The 23,894-nt window shown below is 48.3% G+C and overlaps 1 protein-coding gene across 1 annotated transcript in view; it reads left to right on the top strand.

The window, feature by feature from the left end:
* cep57l1 (centrosomal protein 57, like 1) overlaps positions 1-17,483 on the top strand; it is a 137,847-nt gene extending 120,364 nt beyond the window's left edge. The window contains exons 7-11 of the mRNA XM_055634973.1: positions 5,852-5,944; positions 10,268-10,345; positions 12,284-12,516; positions 13,710-13,854; positions 16,960-17,483. Of these exons, the coding sequence (XP_055490948.1) occupies positions 5,852-5,944; positions 10,268-10,345; positions 12,284-12,516; positions 13,710-13,854; positions 16,960-17,190 (780 nt within the window). The 3' untranslated portion in view covers positions 17,191-17,483. The remainder of the gene's footprint in view (positions 1-5,851; positions 5,945-10,267; positions 10,346-12,283; positions 12,517-13,709; positions 13,855-16,959) is intronic.
* The last annotated feature ends 6,411 nt before the right edge of the window (positions 17,484-23,894 follow it).

Here is a 23,894-nt window from a genome sequence, read left to right as displayed (position 1 = left end):
TTTTTAAATTATTGTTTGATTTGAAGCAGTGTACAAAAATATAACCAGCGGCATATGACATAATACAGGAAGAAAACAAAAAGTGATGATATACCTGCCTCGCATCCCTCCCTACCCATCACCCAACCCTCAATTAGATTTCACTCCAAAGTTGTGTTAACGATATAACCATACAACAATTTACAGCACGGAAACAGGCCAACTCGACCCTTCTAGTCCGTGCCGAACACATATTCTCCCCTAGTCCCATCTACCTGCGCTCAGACCATAACCCTCCATTCCCTTCCCGTCCATATAACTATCCAATTTATTTTTAAATGATAAAAATGAACCTGCCTCCACCACCTTCACTGGAAGCTCATTCCACACAGCCACCACTCTCTGAGTAAAGAAGTTCCCCCTCATGTTACCCCTAAACTTCAGTCCCTTAATTCGCAAGTCATGTTCCCTTGTTTGAATCTTCCCTACTCTCAGTGGGAAAAGCTTATCCACGTCAACTCTGTCTATCCCTCTCATCATTTAAAAAACCTCTATCAAGTCCCCCCTTAACCTTCTGCGCTCCAAAGAATAAAGCCCTAACTTGTTCAACCTTTCTCTGTAACTTAGTTGCTGAAACCCAGGCAACATTCTAGTAAATCTCCTCTGTACTCTCTCTATTTTGTTGACATCCTTCCTATAATTAGGCGACCAAAATTGTACACCATACTCCAGAATTGGCCTCACCAATGCCTTGTACAATTTTAACATTACAAGGATAGCATGTTGTACCATGCTATCCTTGTAATAAATCAATGAATGGTGTCCATGGTTTCGAATAATGCCCTGGTTTTTCTGCTAAGCCAAGTCTAATATTTTCAAGATGTAGCATTTCAGACATGTTTGTAATCCACAGTTTAAGAGTAGGGACAGATGTCTGTTTCTAAAATTTGAGTATTAGTTTTTTCACCGTTGTCAGAATCTTTTCCACTTTTATAAAAGGAGACCATCATTTCAGATGGAGAACCAAGATTTAAATCTAGTGAAGAAACAAAGAACGGCAGATGCTGGGTTATATCAAAGGAAGACACAAAGTGCTGGAGTAACTCAGCGTGCCAAGCAGAAACTCTGGAGAAAAGGGATGGGTGACATTTTGGGTTGTGACCCTTCTTCATGGTTCCCCCGACGTGTCTTGTAGTAAATGTTTGGCCTTTACCTCCAGGACTCGCTGCAGATGGATCGGAACTGGGACCTTGCGGAACTTCAAGCAAAGCTTGAGAAACTGGACATCCTCGAACAAGAGTGTTTAAAAGTTAACGCAACACAAACCAGGGCTGAAGTAAGTAGTAATAAAATGCTAAAGTTTAGTTTATTGTCACGTGTACCGAGGTCCAGTGAAAAGCTTTTGTTGCGTGCTAACCAGTCAGCGGAAAGACAATACATGATTACAATCGAGCCGTCCACAGTGTACAGATACAGGGGTAAGTGCAATGGCATGGAACTAGTGTGAGCAAGGTGATCGATGGTCCACGAGGACTTGTTGGGCCGAAGGGCCTGTTTCCCTGCTGTATCTCTGAATTAATGGTATGCGGCAGCACTGTGGCCTAGGGGCAGCATAGCAGGCAGCAACGGAGACCAGGGTTCGATCCTGACTACGGGTGCCGTCTGTATGGAGTTTGTACGTTCTCCCTTATATTTTTCACCTAAATCAATTCCTAATCTATTGTTTTTAATAAAAAAACACTCACTGTCTACACTTACAGATTTACTGCTGTAAATCTGAGGAGGGATGTGTAGGAGAGGGTCCGGAGGAGGTTTAGGAGAATGATCCTGGGGATGATTGGGTTAACGTTTGATGAGCGTTTGACTGCACTGGGCCTGTACTCTAGCTTGACAGCACTGGGCCTGTACTCACTAGTTTGACGTCACTGGGCCTATACTCTCTAGTTTGACGTCACTGGGCCTGTACTCTCTAGTTTGACGTCACTGGGCCTGTGCTCTCTAGTTTGACTGCACTGGGCCTGTACTCTAGTTTGACGGCACTGGGCCTGTGCTCTCTAGTTTGACGTCACTGGGCCTGTACTCTAGTTTGACAGCACTGGGCCTATACTCTCTAGTTTGACAGCACTGGGCCTGTACTCTAGTTTGACTGCACTGGGCCTGTGCTCTCTAGTTTGACAGCACTGGGCCTGTACTCTCTAGTTTGACGGCACTGGGCCTGTACTCTAGTTTGACAGCACTGGGCCTGTACTCTCTAGTTTGACGGCACTGGGCCTGTGCTCTCTAGTTTGACGGCACTGAACCTGTAATCTAGTTTGACAGCACTGGGCCTGTACTCTAGTTTGACGTCACTGGGCCTGTACTCTAGTTTGACGGCACTGGGCCTGTACTCACTCGAGTTTAGATGGAAGAGGGGAACCCCATTGAATAATGACAGACCTGGGTGGAGAGGATGTTTCCACTAGTGGGAGAGTCCAGAACCAGAGGGCACAGCCTCAGAATTAAAGGACGTCCCTTTGGAAAGGAGATGAGGAGGAATTTCTTTAGTCAGAGGATGGTGAATCTGTGGAACTCATTGCTACAGAAGGCTGTGGAGGCCAAGTTAGTGGATATTTTTAAGGCAGAGAGAGCGAGAGAGAGAGAGATAGATTCTTGATTAGTACGGGTGTCAGGGGTTATGGGGAGGAGTAGGCCGGAGATTGGGGTTTGGGAAAGGAGAGATAGATCAGCCACGATTGAATGGTGGAGTAGACTCGATGGGCCGAATGGCCTAATTCTGCTGCCATAACTTATGAACTTATGAATGTTTTTAAATTTTTAGAGTAAAATCAATGACCTCGAACAGAAACTTCAGGAAGAAGAACATCAGCGTAAACTCATCCAAGACAAAGCGGCGCAGGTCAGTCGAGTGCAGTGCCGTGTGCCCCGGCCTCTCGCGCTACCATCATCCCCATGAAATTGGCAGCACCGTGGCTCATCGGTAGAGTTGCTGCCCCACAGCGCCAGAGACCCCAGACCCGATCGCGTTTGTACCTTCTCCCTGTGACCCGCGTGGCTTTTTCTCCGAGATCTTCGGTTTCCTCCCACACTCCAAAGACGTGCAGGTTTGTAGAGTAATTGGCCCTCGTGTGGATAGGAGAGTGAGAATAGAATCAGAATTAGAATCTCACTTTATTCGCCAAGTGTGTTTGGCAACATACGAGGAATTTCACTCACCAGGTCAGTCATACAATTAAAAGCAACAGATCACTCAAAAACACATTTCAACATCAACATCCACCACAGTGACTCTTACACATTCCTCACTGTGGTGGAAGGTGAAATAAAGTTCAAGTCTCTTCCTTAATTCTTCCCCGGTCGTGGGCCTCGAGCCCTCTGTTGCAGGATGATCTTGACTCCCGTAGCCGGCGGCGTTTTGGCCCTCCGTGTCGAGGCGTTCAGCTCCTGCATCGGGGGGATGTCAGCTCCCCCGCGCTGGACAATCAAAGCTCGCGTCGGGGCTGGTCGAACCTTCTGTGGCGTTGAAGCTCCCGACTCAGCCTCTCCCGAGACTGTGAGCCCTTGATGGTAAGTCCGCAGGCCGAGGTGGGAGCGCTCCCAGGCAAGGGATCCGCTCCGACGTTAAGTCCGCGCCTCGCGGTGGGGCTCACGACAGTCCGAGGCGGCTCCCAGCTCCATCGATGGAAGGCCGCAGAGCCCAGAGAATGTGATCCGAAAATTGATCACATCTCCGGGAAGGTAAGAACCTGAAAAATAGTTTCCCCCGATCCCCTCCCCCCTCTCCCCCCACATAAAACAAACCGAAGTACATTAAAACAAAACTTTTAACAAACTAAACATAAGACAGAAAAAACGAACAGACTGCCGGCAGGGCAGCCATCGCCCCAGCGCCCCTGTGGATAGGATCGTGCGAATGGAAGTACTTACTCCAGCGAATAATCCTATGTGGCCTAATCTGCGACTGCCTCCTTGTTTAGATTATGGAATTAAAATGCTTTAACCATATAACCATATAACAATTACAGCACGGAAACAGGCCATCTCGGCCCTACAAGTCCATGCCGAACAAATTTTTTTTTTCCCCTTAGTCCCACCTGCATGCACTCATACCATAACCCTCCATTCCCTTCTCATCCATATGCCCATCCAATTTATTTTTAAATGATACCAATGAACCTGCCTCCACCACTTCCACTGGGAGCTCATTCCACACCGCCACCACTCTCTGCGTAAAGAAGTTCCCCCTCATATTACCCCTAAACTTCTGTCCCTTAATTCTGAAGTCATGTCCTCTTGTTTGAATCTTCCCTATTCTCAAAGGGAAAAGCTTGTCCACATCAACTCTGTCTATCCCTCTCATCATTTTAAAGACCTCTATCAGGTCCCCCCTTAACCTTCTGCGCTCCAGAGAATAAAGACCTAACTTATTCAACCTATCTCTGTAACTTAGTTGTTGAAACCCAGGCAACATTCTAGTAAATCTCCTCTGTACTCTCTCTATTTTGTTGACATCCTTCCTATAATTGGGCGACCAAAATTGTACCCCATACTCCAGATTTGGTCTCACCAATGCCTTGTACAATTTTAACATTACATCCCAGCTTCTATACTCCATGCTCTGATTTATAAAGGCTAGCATACCAAAAGCTTTCTTTACCACCCTATCTATATGAGATTCCACCTTCAAGGAACTATGCACGGTTACACCCAGATCCCTCTGTTCAACTGTATTCTTCAATTCCCTACCACTGACACTTTCTCTGTCAAATTTATGTTTTTGTTAGTTTCAAAAATAACTGCTAATTTCTGCAAGGCTTTTCTTTGCAATCAATTAGCCCGCGTGTTATTTTAGGCACAGAGCCTCGGTGCAGAGACCAGGAACTGCAGATGCTGCAATCCAGAACAAAACACAAAGTGCTGGAGTAACTTGGGTCAGGTAGCATCTCTAGAGAGTATGGACAGGCAATGCTTCGGGTTGATCGGAGTGAAGAAGGGTCCCACCGTGAAACATCGTTTAGTTAAGCGATGCAGCGCGGAAACAGGCCCTTCGGCCCATCGAGTCCGCGCTGACCAGTGATTCCCGCAAACTAACACTATCTTACACACACTAGGGTTTGGAATTCTCTGCCAATGGAATTTTCTGCCACAGAAGGCAGTGGAGGCCAATTCACTGGATGTTTTCAAGAGAGTTAGATTTATCTCTTGGTGCTAAAGGAATCAAGGGATATGGGGGGAAAAAGCAGGAACGGGGTACTGAGTTGGATGATCAGCCATGATCATATTGAATGGTGGTGCTGGCTCGAAGGGCCGAATGGCCTACTCCACCTATTTTTCTATATTTCTAGGGACAATTGGCTTTGGTAAAATTGTAAATTGTCCCTAGAAACATATAAAAATAGGTGCAGGAGTAGGCCAATCGGCCCCTTCGAGCCTGCACCACCATTCAATATAATCCGCACTTCTTTGGAGCATGCGAGCACCCAGAGAAAACCCACGCCGGTCACGGGGAGAACGTGCAAACTCCGCACAGACAGCACCCGTAGTCAGGATGGAACCTGGGTCCCTGGCGCTGTAAGGCAGCAACTCTACCGCTGTGCCACCGTGCTGCTCATTCCCTCCACAGATGCTGCCTGACCCGCTGAGTTAATTACTCCAGCACTCTGTGAACGTCACCTATCCATGTTCTCCACAGATGCTGCCTGACCCGCTGAGTTACTCCAGCACTCTGTGAAACGTCACCTATCCATGTTCTCCACAGATGCTGCTTGACCCGCTGAGTTACTCCAGCACTGTGTTTTGCTTAGATTATCAGTGCATTTCTTTTTAGGAAGCATTTTTTAAAATTTTATTTTGTAATGCTTCTCTCGTTTTTTAGCTGCAAACTGGACTTGAAATAAACAGAATACTTCTGAGATCCACTTCTACTAAAAAGAAAACTAAAGTGAAGAAAAGGAAAGGTGGTGTGAAGGTGGGATATATGGCAAATATATTTTGTAAGTAGTTAATTGCAATTTAATAATTCATGAATTCTAAGTGGTGCACTAACACTTGTCATGGAATGCAAGGCATGGTTTGTGGAAATGTTCTTCTTTGTATCTTAATGGGCTTTAACGAAATCTAGGCTTTCAATGTGACTAACTGCTCTAAGAATTGGTTTCCCAAATACTGCAAGCAACTCTTCAAAGAGCAACTTTTTGCCCTGAAAGGTCGGCACGGGTCTCTGGCGCAGCGGTAGAGTTGCTGCCCTCACAACGCCAGAGACCAGAGTTCCGTCCCAACTCCAGGCGCTGCCTGTACAGACTTTGTACGTTCTAGCTCTGACCGGGTGGGTTTTCTCCAGGTGCTCATGTTTCCTCCGACGTGCAGGTCTGTCGGCTAATTGGTTCCTGAAAATGATCCCGAGTGCATAGGATAGAACTAATCGTGGGTCAGCCCAGACTCGATGGGCTAAAGCTGCCTGCTTCCACGCTGTATCTCTGAACGAAACTAACTGTAGATGCTTGAGAATGGTCTAGCAAGCTTGTGGCATGCTTGCCTTCATTGGTTATGGCACTGAGCGCAAGAGTCAGGAAGTCGTGTTGTAGATTGATAGCACTTTGGCAAGGATAGTACTGCATGTGGTTCTGGTCACCCCAATGCAGCAAGGATGTGGGGGCTTTGGAGTGGGGACAGCAGAGATTCGGCAGAATGCTTCCTACATTAGGGGGGGTATTAGTTTCAATATGGTTTGTGTTCTGTAGCAGGTCCGGAGTTAGGTGGAGACTTTAATCATAATCATACTTTAATAGCCAAGTATGTTTTGCAACATACAAGGAATTTGATTTGCCGTACAGTCACACCAATAAAAAGGAAGTGCGAGTGAAGTGAAATGAATTTGCCAGCAGCAGTACAATAAAAAAGGAACACACACAAAACACAATAAAAATTTAACATAAACATCCACCACAGCATTCTTCACTGTGGTGGAAGGCACACAATTTGGCCAGTCCTCCTCCATTTTCCCCCGTGGTCGGGACCTCAACTCTCCGCAGCTGCCGCTGCGGGCGTCCAGATGAGTGAAAGTCCAGGTAAATCCTGAGTCGGTGCCTCCCCACTGGAGACAGCGGCTTCAAGTTGGTGTAGGCCGCAGGCCGGCGGTCGAACCCCCCTCTCCAGGGATCCCCGGCGAGGGACCCCGCTCCTGATGGCAAGTCCCCGCCGCGCCCACGGTAGAAGTTGGCCGCAGGCCAGCTGTCGGAGCTTCTTCTCCTCCCGGGTCCCCAACGAGGGATCCCAGGCCCAGGACGCTGGAATGTCCCCTCTGACGTGGAAAAAGTCGCCTCTCCGTGGAGGCAAAAAAAATGTACTTTGTACTTCCACGGTCGAGGGCCTCAAACCTTCCGTTGATGGGCCAATCTTGACTCCCGTAGCCGGCAGGGGAACCCGGGTCGAGGCCAGTCGAACATTGTGCGGCTTCTGGAGCTTCCCGACGTCGGTCTCAACCCAAGACTGTGAGCTGCTTTGTGTTAAAGTCCGCAGGCCGCGGTTGGAGCGTCGATCCCAGGCAAGGGATCAGCTCCGATGGCAAGTCCACGGCCCCGCGGTGGGGCTCAAAGTCAGTCCCGAGCGAGGCCTCCGGCTCCACGATGTTAGGCCGCAGAGCAACCGGAGATACGATCCGGAAAACAATCGCATCTCCGGCAAGGTAAGAGATTGAACAAAGGTTTCTCCCGACCCCACAAATAAAACAAAACCAGAGAACATTAACACAAACTTTTCAAACGCACTAAAAATAACAAAATCAAAGATTTTACTTGAGAGATACAGCGAGGAAGCGAGCTCTTCGGCCCAGCAGGTTGGTGCCGACCAGCGATCGCCCTGTACACTAAGGTAGACAAAAATGCTGGAAAAACTCAGCGGGTGAGGCAGCATCTTTGGAGCGAAGGCGAAGGCATAGGCGAAGTTTCGGGTCGAGACCTTTCCTCAGACTGATGTCGGGGGGGGTGAAAAAGAAAGGAAGAGGCGGAGACAGAGTTGGAGGGAAGGAGGTGATGAAGCCGAGTTTTAGTTAAAAATATAAGAAGATATTAAATTGGTTTCTGGGCTAGCTTACAGCTTATATTTAGTGTCAAATTAGGCTTTCCTCAGGTTGCGGGGTGTGTGAGATAACATTGTCTCCCAAGTGAAGGAGCTAGAGAGATATCTTTGAAAGTAAGATGCCATAAACCAAATGACCAATGTTTATGGGGGAGGAGGCAATAAAGGAAGAGAGAAATAAACAGTCACATCTTTGTAAACAAATGACCTATGTTTATGAGGGACCAAATGACAGAGGAAGCAGCGAAAAGAGCTAGGGGTGGTCTATTTGGAGATAAAGCAAATAGCCAATGTTTTTAGTATATCTTGTACCATGTAAACAAAAGGTTTGATGTGATGCAATCTGTGGAAACCTTTTCCTGTACCTCTGACATGATTAATGTCTGTGGAATGTGTTAAGGGAACAAAAAAACCCTATTTAAGGCAATGTAATTCTGTTGTTCAGAGAAGGTGGCTGAGCACAGTCAAGTGTCTGTGTTGGTCACTTGACTTGGAGTTCTCCCTCCCTTCCATCGGCCGATGTTAAGTAAAGTTTTGAACTGGTCTACCAAACAGTTTGTGTGGTGTCTGTTTATTAAGAAGCGAACCTGGTTTAGTAGTTAAGATAAGTAGATTTTTCAGAGGAATCACAAAGGGCAGCCAGTGATAGAAGAGGTTGCTAAACTGTCTTTGGAGAGAGGAGCAAAACTTCTCCAAAGTAGTCGTACCTTGAGGAGATTTTGCTGTGGAGTAGACTAAATGTACACTAACATCATCCTACACTAGGGTAGGGACAATTTTACCAAAGCCAATAAGCTGTAAGTCTTTGGAGTGTGGGAGGAAACCGGGGCACCCGGGGGAAACCCACCAGGTCCCGGGGCGAACGCACAAACTCTGTTCAGCCAGCACCCGTAGTTGGGATCGAACCCGGGTCTCTGGCGCTGTGAGGCAGCAACTCTCCAGCGTTCCACCCCCACAGTCAAGAGTGTTATAGACAATAGGTGCAGGAGGAGGCCATTCGGCCCTTCGAGCCAGCACCGCATTCAATGTGATCATGGCTGACCATCCCCAATCAGTACCCCGTTCCTGCCTTCTCCCCATATCCTCTGACTCCGCTATTTTTAAGAGCCCTATCTAGCTCTCTCTTTATTGTCTTTTGTCCCAGATGGGACAATGAAATTCTTACTTGCTGCAGCACAATAGAATATGTGAATATGTAAACATTGTATACAATGGCGGGAAAAAAAAGAAAAAGTTCAATAAATAACAAATGTAGTACAAATAACAAATAATAATATAGTCTTTTGCAGTTCAGAGCTCACAGTAATAAATGTGAGGTTATCCATTTTGGTGGCAAAAACAGGAAAGCAGACTATTATCTAAATGGTGGCCGACTAGGAAAAGGGGAGATGCAGCGAGACCTGGGTGTCATGGTACACCAGTCATTGAAAGTAGGCATGCAGGTGCAGCAGGCAGTGAAGAAAGCGAATGGTATGTTAGCTTTCATAGCAAAAGGATTTGAGTAAAGGAGCAGGGAGGTTCTACTGCAGTTGTACAGGGTCTTGGTGAGACCACACCTGGAGTATTGCGTACAGTTTTGGTCTCCAAATCTGAGGAAGGACATTATTGCCATAGAGGGAGTGCAGAGAAGGTTCACCAGACTGATTCCTGGGATGTCAGGACTGTCTTATGAAGAAAGACTGGATAGACTTGGTTTATACTCTCTAGAATTTAGGAGATTGAGAGGGGATCTTATAGAAACTTACAAAATTCTTAAGGGGTTGGACAGGCTAGATGCAGGAAGATTGCTCCCGATGTTGGGGAAGTCCAGGACAAGGGGTCACAGCTTAAGGATAAGGGGAAATCCTTTAAAACTGAGATGAGAAGAACTTTTTTCACACAGAGAGTGGCGAATCTCTGGAACTCTCTGCCACAGAGGGTAGTTGAGGCCAGTTCATTGGCTATATTTAAGAGGGAGTTAGATGTGGCCCTTGTGGCCAAGGGGATCAGGGGGTATGGAGAGAAGGCAGGTACGGGATACTGAGTTGGATGATCAGCCATGATCATATTGAATGGCGGTGCAGGCACGAAGGGCCGAATGGCCTACTCCTGCACCTAATTTCTATGTTTCTATAGCTTATTTGTTGCTGGGTTTAATAGCCTGATGGCTGTAGAGTTGCTGCCTTGCGGACTATTCATTTGAATTCTTTCACCATTACACCTCTTTGTTTTGCAGAAGGAGATGCCGAGAGAAAACTCTCGGTCGCCTCGTCTGTGGCCAGGACAAGCCGAATTTCCATTCGTTGCTGGCAGAGTGAGTTTGTTGGCCACCATGTCTGAGGAAGTGTTGGAGAGGGTCCCGAGGAGATTTAGGAATAACCCTGGGAATGATTGGGAATGTCTATCTGCCTTTCGTTATGCATTCGTCAAAGAAAGAAACGGCAGTTGCTGGTAAAATCGGAGGTGGACACAAAATGCCGGAGAAACTCAGCGGGTGAGGCAGCATCTATGGAGAGAAGGAATTGGCGACGTTTCGGGTCTCGACCCGAAACGTCGCCAATTCCTACTCTCCATAGATGCTGCCTCACCCGCGGAGTTTCTCCAGCATTTTGTGTCTACTTTCACATGCATTCCTCAATATCAGTAACTAAAGGGCCTGTCCCACTTGGCGATATCAGTGTCGCCAACCAGGATTATTCCAATAGACCCTTGGACTATCATTGATCGGACTTTGCTGGCTTAGCCTTGCAATAGACAATAGTTGCAGGAGTAGGCCATTCGACCCCTTCGAGCCAGCACCGCCATTCAATGTGATCATGGCTGATTGTCCCCAATCAGTACCCCGTTCCTGCCTTCTCCCCCTATCCCCTGACTCCGCTATCTTTAAGAGCCCCATCTAGCTCTCTCGTGAAAGTATCCAGAGAACCGGCCTCCACCGTCCTCTAAAGCAGAGAATTCCTGTGAGAGAAAGTGTTTCCTCGTCTCCGTTCTAAATGGATACTCCTTATTCTTAAACTGTATGGCCCCTGGTTCTGGACTCCCCCAACATCGGGAACATGTTTCCTGCCTCTAGCGAGTCCAAACCCTTAATAATCTTTTGTGTTTCAATAAGATTCCCTCTCATCCTTCTAAAGAATATACAAGCCCACTAGTTCTGTGTTATCCTACTTTCTCATCCACTCCCTGCACATTGTCACGCAGTGGTAGAGTTGCTGCCTCACAGCGCCAGAGACTTGGGGTTCCATCCTGACTACGGGTGCTGTCTGTACGGAGTTTGTGCCTTCTCCCCGTGACCCGCGTGGGTTTTCTCCGGGTGCTCCGGTTTCCTCCGCCACTCTAAAGACAATAGACAATAGGTGCAGGAGTAGGCCATTCGGCCCATCGCGCCAGCACTGCTAAATGTGATCATGGCTGATCTTTCCCAATCAGTACCCCGTTCCTGCCTTCACCCCACATCCCATGACTCCGCTATTTTTAAGAGCCCTATCTAGCTCTCTCTCTCACATGACGTGCAGGTTTGTAGGCTAACTGGCTTGGTATAAATTGTAAATTGTCCCTCATGTGTGTAGGATTGTGGTTAATGTGAGGTCAAGGGAAGAGCGTTCACGTCGCGGCCCTGTTTCCACCAATCTGTCCACCCCCACGCACCAGAAGCGACAAGACAGACACCATTGTGCGCAGATGCCGGGTAGTGTGCTCAGCTCTGGCTGGACAATTTCTAATCTGGTGTGTGGGCTCGATAAGAAGAAGTGTTAAGGGCTTGTCCCACGAGCATGCGACTCCAAGCGGCAAGCGCGAGCTAACGTGGTCGCTTGAGCCGTACGGCCTCGCGGGGCCGGTCCCACCTCGATCGCCGGAGCCGTATGGAGTTGTGCGGAGCTGGTCCCGACATCACGCGGGGCTCCGATAAACTGACCGTGTTCAAAAATTCCGCGCGTCCACAGCCTGCCGGCCCGCAGCCGCATCGACGCCGAACGCACCGCCTCGACGGGCGTGCGCAGCGTCTCGACCCCGTACGCGGACTTCACTCGAGCTTCACGTTACTCACTCGACCCCCGCTTCCGGTTTGGTCGCGCTCGCCGCATGCAGGTCGCATGCTGGTGGGACCGGCCCTTTAATGTGCGATGATCGCTGGTCGGTGTGGACTCGGTGGGCCGAAGGGCCTGTTTCCGCGCTGTATCTCAAAAACTAAAAATGCTGCATTTAAAAAAAAATTGTTGTTTATGCTGTTTTGTTTTTTTTTGTGTTCCAGTCCATTAGTTCCAGCCACTCCGTCACAGCCAATGTACAGAACGTGCTCCATCTGATGAAACACTACGACGGGAGGCCGAGGCTGCACGATCAGAGGGCTGCGAAGAATTCGAGGCAGCTGACCTGCAGCAACGGTGTGAAGTTTGGATCCCTCTCTCCCCCGCACTCCCCGCTGACTGAGGGGCTCGCCGAGATCCTCGTGGCGTTGCAGGATGAGCTGGGTCAAATGAGCTTGTGAGTACCAAACCCAGCTGCAGCCCGCTGGTCATGAGGGGAAGTTGTTGCCGGTCCCGCTGGGTGACTCCAGCATTTTGTGTCTTTCTTCGGTGTAAACCGGCATCTGCAGTTCCTTCCCACACAATATTATTGCAATGTTCATGCCAGCTTGGTGGCTGTTGTGCAGGCAGCACGGTGGCGCAGCGGTAGAGTTGCTGCCCCACAGCGTCGGAGACCCGGGTTCAATCCTGTCCGTGCGCAGTTTGTACGTTCTCCCCGTGACCGCGTGGGTTTTCTCGGGGTGCTCCGGTTTCCTCCCACTCTCCAAAGACGTCCAGAAGCAGGGGCCACAGTTTAAGAATAAGGTGTAGACCATTTAGAATGATGATGATGAAAAATGTTATTATCTAGAGTGGTGAATCTGTGGAATTCTCTGCCTCAGAGGGCGGTGGAGGCCAATTCTCTGGATGCTTTCAAGAGAGAGCTAGATAGGGCTCTTAAAGATAGCGGAGTCAGGGGATATGGGGTGAAGGCAGGAACGGGGTACTGATTGTGGATGATCAGCCATGATCACATTGAATGGCAGTGCTTGCTCGAAGGGCCGAATGGCCTCCTCCTGCATCTATTGTGCATTGTCCATTGTCTATTGATGTACAGGTTTGTAGGTAAATTGGATTCTAACGCCCATAGTGTGTAGGATAGTGCTAGCGTGCGGTGATCACGAGACTCGATGGGCCAAAGGGCCGGTTTCTGCGTTGTATTTCTTAACTAAACTAAACATCACAGCTATGCCCTCTAGTGGTGAACATTTCCACCTTCAAAACAAATGTAGACAAAAATGCTGGAGAAACCCAGCTGGTGTGGCAGCATCTATGGAGCGAAGGAACTAGGCAACGTTTTTGGGCCGAAACCCTTCTTCAGACTAATGCAGGGTGGGGGTGGGGGTGGGGGGGGGGGGGGGGGGGGGGGTGGGGGGGGGGGGGGGGGGGGGGGGGGGGGGGGGAAAGGGGGAAGGAAGAGGAGGAGCCCGATGGCTGAGGGGGAGAGTTGAGAAGGGGAGGAGACAGTAAGGACTACCGGAAATTGGAGAAGTCAATGTTCATGCCGCTGGGGGTGCAGACTGCTCAAGCGGAACACGAGGTGCTATTGAAGTGAGCCATCTGCAGGGTGACCTCAGTTGTGCAAGTGCCTCATCCATTCTATCTTTGCAGTGAGCACCAGGACCTGCTGGAACAGATACAAGGTACCAAAGACATCGATGTCCGTGAAGATTTGGAACGTGAGCTGGACTGTCTGGTGAAAAGGATGGAGAAGAAAGGCGACCAGATTTCAAAACTCAAAAATCACCAGGACCATGTGAGTATCTGATGTTTTTTATTTATTCCTCCCATGCCCTCAGGTGGACCGAGACTGATTACACCCACCTCCTCCTCACCCCACCCCACCCCACCCCACCCCAACCCATCCCCCCCACCCCACCCCACCCCACCCCACCTCACCTCACAACACTCCCCCCCACCCCACCCCACCTCACCTCCTCCCCACCCCACCCCACCTCACCTCCTCCCCACCTCCTCCCCACCCACCCTCCCCACCCACCCCACCCCCCCCCACCCCCCCCCACCCCACCCACCCCACCCTCCCCACCCCACCCCACCCCACCTCACCTCCTCCCCACCTCCTCCCCACCCCACCCCACCTCCCACCCCCATCCCACCCCCCACCCCACCCCACCTCCTCAATCTTTGCACATCTCCCCAAGTCTTTCCACCCGTCACTTTAATTTCATGTTTCATGTTTAGTTTAGTTTAGAGATACAGGGAGGGTTCTGTGATAAATGTCAACATTTAGAGGCTGACCGAACTCACACATTCGTAAATTGTCTAAAAATCAAAAGCTTCTGGACGGGCATTTTCAGAAGATTATCTCTAGTTGTCAACACTCAATTGGATCCCGATTTAAAACTAATAATACTAGGAATATCAGAACAAAGCCTAACATTTACAACAACCCAAAGAAATTTTATCGACTAAGTTACAGAGATAGGTTGAATAAGTTAGGTCTTTATTCTCTGGAGCGCAGAAGGTTAAGGGGGGACTTGATAGAGGACTTTAAAATGATGAGAGGGATAGACAGAGTTGATGTGGACAAGCTTTTCCCATTGAGAATAGGGAAGATTTAAACAAGAGGACATGACTTCAGAATTAAGGGACAGAAGTTTAGGGGTAACATGAGGGGGAACTTCTTTACTCAGAGAGTGGTGGCGGTGTGGAATGAGCTTCCAGTGGAAGTGGTGGAGGCAGGTTCATTGGTATCATTTAAAATCTAATAAAAAGATTATTTAAAAAAAAAAAGAGATACAGGGTGGAAACAGGCCCTTCGGCCTATCGGGTCCGCGCCGACCAGCGATCCCCGCACGTTAACACTATCCTACACCCACTAGGGGTACATTTATACCAAGCCAATTTACCTACAAACATGTACGTCTTTGGAGTGTGGGAGGAAACCGAAGATCTCGGAGAAAACCCACGCAGGTCACGGGGAGAACGTGCAAACTCCGTACAGACAGTTCCACCGCTGCATTCGCTGCCAGGCAGCAACTCTACCGCTGCGCCACCGTGTCAGCCCGATATGTTGACTGGCCAGATCAATTTCCCTCCTGGGAATAATAAAGTTCTATCGGATCGTAAATCTACTCCTCTTGTTCACAATTTGGAAGGTGAAAGTTTAGTTTAGAGATACAGCGCTTGGAAACAGGCCCTTCGGCCCAGCGACCAGCAACTTCCGTGCTGTAATCGGGCAACTGAACCATCCTCTCATCAGCTCGAGTGCAGTCCTGATCTCCCATCTACCTCATTGGAGTCCTTTGAACTATCTTTAATCAGACTGATTCAGTGTAATTTCTTGCACTGAATGTTAATAGAAACATAGACAATAGGTGCAGGAGGAGGCCATTCGGCCCTTCGAGCCTGCACCACCATTCATTGTGATCATGGCTGATCATCCCCAATCACTAACCTGTGTCTGCCTTCTCCCCATATCCCTTGATTCCACTAGCCCCTAGAGCTCCATCTAACCCTCTCTTAAATCCATCCAGTGACTTGGCCTCCACTGCCCTCTGTGGCAGGGAATTCCACAAATTCACAACTCTCTGGGTGAAAAAGTTTTTTCTCACCTCAGTCTTAAATGGCCTCCCCTTTATTCTCAGACTGTGGCCCCTGGTTCTGGACTCGCCCAACATTGGGAACATTTTTCCTGCATCTAGCCTGTCCAGTCCTTTTATAATTTTATATGTTTCTATAAGATGCCCCCTCATCCTTCTAAACTTCAGTGAGTACAAGCCTAGTCTTATCAAATTTTGCTCATATAACAGTCCTGCCTTTGTTCTTCAAAGGCAGCATCTCTGTAGAGAAGGAATAGGCGATGTTTTGGGTCGAGACCCTTCTTCAAAGGAAGCGTCTCTGGAGCGAAGGAATGGGCGACATTTCTACTCGTGACCCTTCCTTCTTCAGACGTTTCGGGTCGAGTCTCGACCTTAAACGTCGCCCATTCCTACTGTCCAGAGATGTTGCCTCACCCGCTGTGTTACTCCAGCATGTTGTGTCTGCCTTCGTTGTATCCCTGCATTTGTACACTGTGGATGGATTGACTGTAATTATGTATATTCTTGTACACAAATGCTTTTCACTGTGCCTTGGTACGGCAGGCAGTGAAGAAAGCTAATGGAATGTTGGCCTTCATAACAAGATGGTTTCAGTATAGGAGTAAAGAGGTTCTTCTGCAGTTGTATAGGGCTCTGGTGAGACCACATCTGGAGTATTGTGTACAGTTTTTGGTCTCCTAATTTGAGGAAGGACATCCTTGTGCAGTGCAGCGTAGGTTCACGAGATTGATCCCTGGGATGGCGGGACTGTCATATGAGGAAAGATTGAAAAGACTAGGCTTGTATTCACTGGAGTTTAGAAGGATGAGGGGAAAATCTTATAGAAACTTATAAAAGGACTGGACAAGCTAGAAGCAGGAAAAATGTTACCAAATATGGGCGAGTTCAGAACCAAGGGCCACAGTCTTAGAATAAAGGGGAAGTCATTTAAGACTGAGGTGAGAAAAAACGTTTTCACCCAGAGAGTCGTGAATTTATGGAATTCCTGCCACAGAGGGCAGTGGAGGCCAAGTCACTGGATGGATTTAAGAGAGAGTTAGATAGAGCTCTAGGGGCTGGTGGTGTCAAGGGATATGGGGAGAAGGCAGGCACGGGTTATTGATTGGGGACGATCAGCCATGATCACAATGAATGGCGGTGCTGGCTCGAAGGGCTGAATGGCCTCCTCCTGCACCTATTTTCTATTTCTATGTTTCACGTGAAAATAATAATACGCTAAACTAAGTGATGGGCAAACGTGTGACTTTTTTTTTTTTTTTTTTTTTTTTTAAATTTTTGACAATTGTCTCTCTTCAAAGGTGGAGCGGCTGAACCTGAAAACCAAGAAGGTGCGAAAGCGGACCGCTGACGCAAAGAAGCAGTCAAAAGCTGAGGACGGAATGAAAGGGGCTCCTCCCAAAGCTGCCGAACCCTCGCGGAAAACGTCCGCTGGGCTGGGGAAGAAAGGACAAGAAAGCCTTCAGCTGCTTAGGAATGCGCAGAAGTTGCAGACGACCCTGCGGAGAAGCGACATTGTATGGGACCAGTGACGGCAGCAGCTGTCTGCTCAGTTGCTGTGGATCGTTGGTGTGGGGGAGACCTGTAAATCTGTGCGTTGGTTGCATTGTTCATTTTTCAGCAGATCTTTGCTGCACTGAAACTTTCCTTCAAATACCTACCCCCGTTGCATTTGTCTATTTGACGTTTTTATGCTTTTATGAAATTTTTGTTTTTAATCGACAATTAAAATTGCTTTTTATTCCAACAATGTTGGTGTTCGGTTGCAGAATGTTTTCTACATGTGTAACTTGTGTATCCACACCAATAAAAGCGCTCTATGGAGGCGACTACATTTCTTTGTCTTCCCTGTATTATCTACTGTTTTACCCACGTCTCTTACCCCACGTAATGCAATCTCAGCGACATTCGCGTTGTTTTGTTGTCGTATGTACCAGAGTGCAATGAAATTCCTCAAGCTCATGTGATAGGAGCAGAATTAGGCCATTCAGCCCATCAAGTCTACTCCGCCATTCAATCATGGCTGATCTATCTCACCTTCTCAACCCCATTCTCCTGCCTTCTCCCTGTAACCCCCTAATCTATACTATTACTAAAGCTCTCATCTTGACCACTTCCGGTCTGCAATGTTTTTAAATTTGCACAAAAACGGTACCCTATATCGCTAGGATTTTTTGGCCACCTTACTCACCGTTCTCCTCTGCTCCAATCTTTGTTCCGATCGGTGGAATATTAGAAAAGTTATGAAGGTTTAAAAAATTGTGAGATCAGCAGATTGGTCTTCTTGCCTGTCAGTCACCATGAAGGTAACGCCCCTTCCGGGGGCGAGGAGAATAAAGCCCCAGGCCGGTCGTGAGTCAGTCAGCCCGGAAGCCATGAGTGAGAGTTGAGTCCAGAACTGAGTTCACAAGCCGTGAATGTGTGAACTACGAGTCCACCAGCCGTGAGTGAGTAAACTGTGAGTCCACAAGCCGCGCTGAGACCGGAAGGTGCACTTGAGTCCGGAAGTCGAGCCTGAGTCCAGAGGTCCACCAGCCGTGAGTGAACCGTGAGCCCATCAGCCGTGAGTGAGTGAACTGTGAGTCCAAGAATCCATTAGGTCCACATTGTCCGTACTAGCCCTCTGAAAACCAGTCCCTACTGCCCACAACACCCAAACTAGCTCTCCAGAAAGCCCACCCCCCACTGGCCACTGCCTGAAGCCGCCCCCCCCCCCCCCCCCCCTGGCTGCAGAACGCAACAAGAAATGCAACAAGAAAGAATGGATTTGATAAATCTCCTCTTGAACATTTAAATTGTTGTTATATTTTAATAGCTATTCACATTTTAAGCTTTAATAAATCCCTTTCCCACTTGCCGCGCCCGTCAGCTGCACGTAATACCTGCGCGTTCTAAACGTCGCAATGGAACCCAATGGGAGGGAATGGCTGCACACCGGAGAACCGCTAGGAGTGGATGCGGGGGGGGGAGTCCTAGTGGCGGAGTGGGGGACCAGGGGCATCAAAACGGGAATGGATGCGGGGGGGAGTTTGAGGGGGGGGGTGGCGTGAGTGCGTGGTGGTGGGGGGGGAGAAGGGAGGAGGGAGGGATCAGGGGCATCAAAACGGGAACCCGTCAGCCGCGCCTGCGCAGTTCGGGGCTATGCATGAGTGGTGGAATATTGCGTTGGAGGATCAGGCCTTCCGTGTGAAAATGGGACCCAACGGTCTCATTGGGTCATCTTTTTTTTTGTCCAGTTAATGTTTTACCATGGCTACTGCAATCAGAAAACTAGAAACGTTGGTGTTGCCAAAAGGTGGCGCATGTTTGAAGAAGATTTCACCATTTATATAGACACGGCTCACCCGGCTGCTAGTCCAGGTGTTCGTGCCTCTATTCTCCAACAACCTAGCGGGCACAGAAGCTGCTCCACATGCCAGAAGATTTCATTATGAGTCCATCCGGGACCCCGACTTCCTGCTAAACAAATTCTGATAGTTATGTGAATTACGTACTAATATAGCAACGGAGAGACTTTTTTTTGCGAAGCGTAAGACCTGGCAAACCTGTTGAAACATACGTTAGTGCTTTGAAACGCATTGCCAGTAGATGTGCCTGGCGATTTATGTGACAGCCTAGTTCGTGACCGTCTGGTCTATGGTATTCGCAATGATAAATTACATAATGAGTATCCAGAGAACCGGCCTCCATCGCCCTCTGAGGCAGAAAATTCCACAGACTCACCACTCTCTGTGTGAAAAAGTCTCCAATCTAAATGGTTTACTCCTTATTCTTAAACTGTGGCCCCTGGTTCTGGACTCCTCCAACATCGGGAACATGTTTCCTGCCTCTAGGGTGTCCAAACCCGTAACAATATTATACTTTCCAATAAGATCCCCCTCATCCTTCTAAACTCCAGTGTGTACAAGCCAAGCCGCTCCTTTCTCTCAGCATATGACAGTCCCGCCATCCTGGGTATTAACTTATAAACCTGCACTGCACTCTCTCAATAGCAAGAATGTCCTTCCTCAAATTAGGGGACCAAAACTGCACACAATACTCCAGGTGTGATCTCACTAGGGCCCTGTACAGCTGCAGAAGGACCTCTTTGCTCCCATACTCGACTCCAACATGCCATTCGCTTTCTTCACTGCCTGCTGTACCTGCATGCTTACTTTCATAGACTGATGAACACTGACCCCCAGATCCTGTTGTACTATTAAAATAGTATTAGAAACATAGAAATTAGGTACAGGAGTAGGCCATTCGGCCCTTCGAGCCTGCACCGCCATTCAATATGATCATGGCTGATCATCCAACTCGGTATCCCGTACCTGCCTTCTCTCCATACCCTCTGGTCCCCTTAGCCACAAGGGCCACATCTAACTCCCTCTTAAATATAGCCAATGAACTGGCCTCAACTACCCTCTGTGGCAGAGAGTTCCAGAGATTCACCACTCTCTGTATGAAAAATGTTTTTCTCATCTCGGTTTTAAAGGATTTTACCCCTTATCCTTAAGCTGTGACCCCTTGAATATTATATTGAAATATTAGCCCCGCTGCGCCAGCTGACCCACAAAGACACTGCCTGGGTCTGGCACGAGCAACAGCAGGGGGCGTTTAACACTCTTAAGCAGCAGATGTCTTATAACCATATAACCATATAACAATTACAGCACGGAAACAGGCCATCTCGACCCTTCTAGTCCGTGCCGAACACATAATCTCCCCTAGTCCCATATACCTGCGCTCAGACCATAACCCTCCATTCGCTTCCCATCCATATAACTATCCAATTTATTTTTAAATGATAAAAACGAACCTGCCTCCACCACCTTCACTGGAAGCTCATTCCACACAGCTACCACTCTCTGAGTAAAGAAGTTCCCCCTCATGTTACCCCTAAACTTCTGTCCCTTAATTCTCATGTCATGTCCCCTTGTTTGAATCTTCCCTACTCTCAGTGGGAAAAGCTTATCCACGTCATCTCTGTCTATCCCTCTCATCATTTTAAAAACCTCTATCGTCCCCCCCCCTTAACCTTCTGCGCTCCAAAGAATAAAGCCCTAACTTGTTCAACCTTTCTCTGTAACTTAGTTGCTGAAACCCAGCAACATTCTAGTAAATCTCCTCTGTACTCTCTCTATTTTGTTGACATCCTTCCTATAATTAGGCGACCAAAATTGTACACCATACTCCAGAATTGGCCTCACCAATGCCTTGTACAATTTGACATTACAAGATGGTATGATCGTAAATGGCCATACGGCTGTAGCCCCCGCTTCTTTACACAGCAGACGAAAGTGTTGGAGAAACTCAGCGGGTGCAGCAGCATCTATGGAGTGAAGGAAATAGGCAACGCTTCGGGCCGAAACCCTTCTTCAGACTGATCGACATTTCCTTCGCACCGTAGATGCTGCTGCACCCGCTGAGTTCCTCCAGCACTTTGGTCTACCTTCGATTTTCCAGCATCTGCAGTTCCTTCTTGTAATGTATTGTATATTGTATTGTATATCTTTATTGTCATTTCCTGAGTATTTGCATACCCAGAGGAAACAAAAAAACATTGCTCAACCAGTGTCCATTCAGTGTACATGAAAAAATAAATAGAAATAAAAATAAAAAATACATGTCATGAACAAATTTAACACTCTACTAAACATTCAACAGCCGTTCCGACCGGCAGCGGCACAACAGTGGCTCTGCTGCAGTGTGGGGGTTTGTGCGCGATACTTGGCAGGGGGCAAAGTCCATTTAACAGTCTTATAGCCTGTGGGAAGAAGCTGAGGAGCATCCTGCTGGTTTTGCAGCTAATGCTCCTGTACCTCTTCCCAGATGGGAGGATGGAGAAAATGTCATGTGATGGGTGGTAAGGGTCTTTGATGATGGAGATGGCTCTGTTGATACATCTCTTCCTGTATATGTCCAGCAGGAAGGGGAGTGGAGCACCAATAATCCTGCTTGCGGTCTTCACTATCCTGTCCAGTTGGTGCCGTTCGTACGCCTTGCAGCTCCCGAACCAGGAAGTGATGCCGTATGTCAGTGTGCTCTCGACAGTCCCCCTATAAAAAAATAAAAAATACATGTCATGAACAAATTTAACACTCTACTAAATTCTTAAATTCTTTACACAGCGAATATTTTAACGCTGTCCATGCAGGGCACCCAGGCGCTGAAGCAAATGTCCTACGAGCAAAAAACATGTTTTACTGGCCTGGTATGGCTGACTACATCCTCGAGAATGTGGCATCCTGTGCAGTGTGCAACAGCTTGGCACCTTATCAACAAAAGCAACCACTTCTATCAAACCCGGCTCCTGCCCTCCCGTGGTCTACAGCAGAGATATTCTAGTATCTTTGGTCTACAGTAGCAACTGACATATTTGAGTGGCATGGCAAGCAGTGCCTGGTTCTCGTCGACTCGTATTCCGGTTGGTTTGACATCGATCTTCTTAGTGGCCCCACTTCTCACAGGGTAGCTCTAAAACACGCTCGCCATTTTGCAGACTACGGAGCTCCTTGTCTACTGCTACCTGATAATGGCAGACAATTTTCCAGCCAGCACTTCAAAGAATTTGCTGCGCACTGGTGTTTTCGCCACATCACCAGCAGCCCTGAATATCCACAGTCGAATGGACTGGCTGAACGGGCTGTCAAGAGTGCCAGGCAGCTCATGGAACGATCCCGCAGAGCTAATTCCGATGTGTACCTGGACCTGCTCAACCAGCGCAACATCCCCCGCAACCCTATCTTGGGTTCACCTGCTCAACGTTTATTGGCAAGGCAGACCCGAGCCACGGTGCCTGTAGCAGATTAGGCTTTGATCCCGCAGGTGATTCCCACCATCGGCAGTCCAGTCCAGGCTGCAACAGAAGTGTGACATGCAAAAACAGTGTTATGACAAAACAAGCAGGCCGCTGCCACCATTAACCGAGGGGCAGGTGATTCGTTTGCAAACCGACAAAGGTCATGATCGTATCAGTGTGATTCCTGGATCTGCGTCTGAGCCATCCTCATATTTGGTCATTGCTGACGGCGGCACCTACAGATGTTATCGGCAACATATACCCTGCCGGTGAATGAGCCGGCTCCACCTCCGCTTTATCCGGACCGTACAAGTGTACCAGGCACGTGCCGTGGGTAAATTAGCCAGGGTAGAGGCAGTGGCTTTTAAACATCGTGGAAACCGCGCATGCGCAGATTGTTCTCTCCCCGGGTGAGCTGTCAGTCGGCTTTCGAAAAAAAATCATGAAACTTGCACATGCACCTGCGCAGTAGGCTGATGCGCATGCACAGTACGCAACACAGCACATGCACGTAGTCAACAGAGTTTCGGCTGCCTTTACGGACCATTGACACTGATGGCTTGAAGCAGCGTCGATGGCAACGGTTCTGAAACGGTTACGTTGCCAATGGCGACACCTCCTCCGCTTGTGCCAAAGTCCCCTGTTTCGTCACCGGGAATTACGTTTCAATCTCCGCCGCCCATTATACCACCGACTGTCCCTGGTGGCATAGAACGGAAGTGGTTTATATCGCACACGTGCTGGTCGTGCTTGCAAGCTCACCGTGAGTGAAGCACCCGGGCTACGTTTGACTTTCCTCCAGCTAATTATGATTTACTGTGCACGCCTTATTTAGTTAATGGTTTTGTGCTGACATTTAATTCTTTAAGAGGGAGGATGTAGATCAGTGTCACTCGTGCTATGAGTCATACTGTGGCTCCGCCCACTGGTTTAATAGAAAGCCCTTTTCCCTTTCTCTCCCAGTCTTGAGCTGTATGTTAAGATGAAGTGACCTATGTAAAAAGTCTTTGGATCCTAATCACTGTCTGTGTGTGATGACAATCTAACAACAATACAGCAATTCCTACAATGTCGAGGGCATAACAGCAGAAGATTGTAATGCAAATATAGTACCTTGAAGTACAATAATGGAATAATCAAATAGACAATAGGTGCAGGAGTAGGCCATTCAGCCCTTCGAGCCAGCACCGCCATTCAATGTGATCATGGCTGATCATCCCCAATCAGTACCCCGTTCCTGCCTTCTCCCCATATCCCCTGATTCCGCTATTTTTAAGAGCCCTAGCTAGCTCTCTCTTGAATACATCCAGAGAACCGGCCTCCACCGCCCTCTGAGGCAGAGAATTCCACAGACTCACCACTCTCTGTGAGAAAAAGTGTTTCCTCGTCTCCGTTCTAAATGGTTTACTCCTTATTCTTAAACTGTGTGGGGCCCCTGGTTCTGGACTCCCC

The sequence above is a fragment of the Leucoraja erinacea genome, chromosome 5 (assembly GCF_028641065.1).
Source record: "Leucoraja erinacea ecotype New England chromosome 5, Leri_hhj_1, whole genome shotgun sequence".
NCBI classification, from domain to species: Eukaryota; Metazoa; Chordata; class Chondrichthyes; order Rajiformes; family Rajidae; genus Leucoraja; species Leucoraja erinaceus.
Note: the sequence above shows the minus strand (reverse complement) of the source record. Positions and strands in the feature narration are given on the sequence as shown.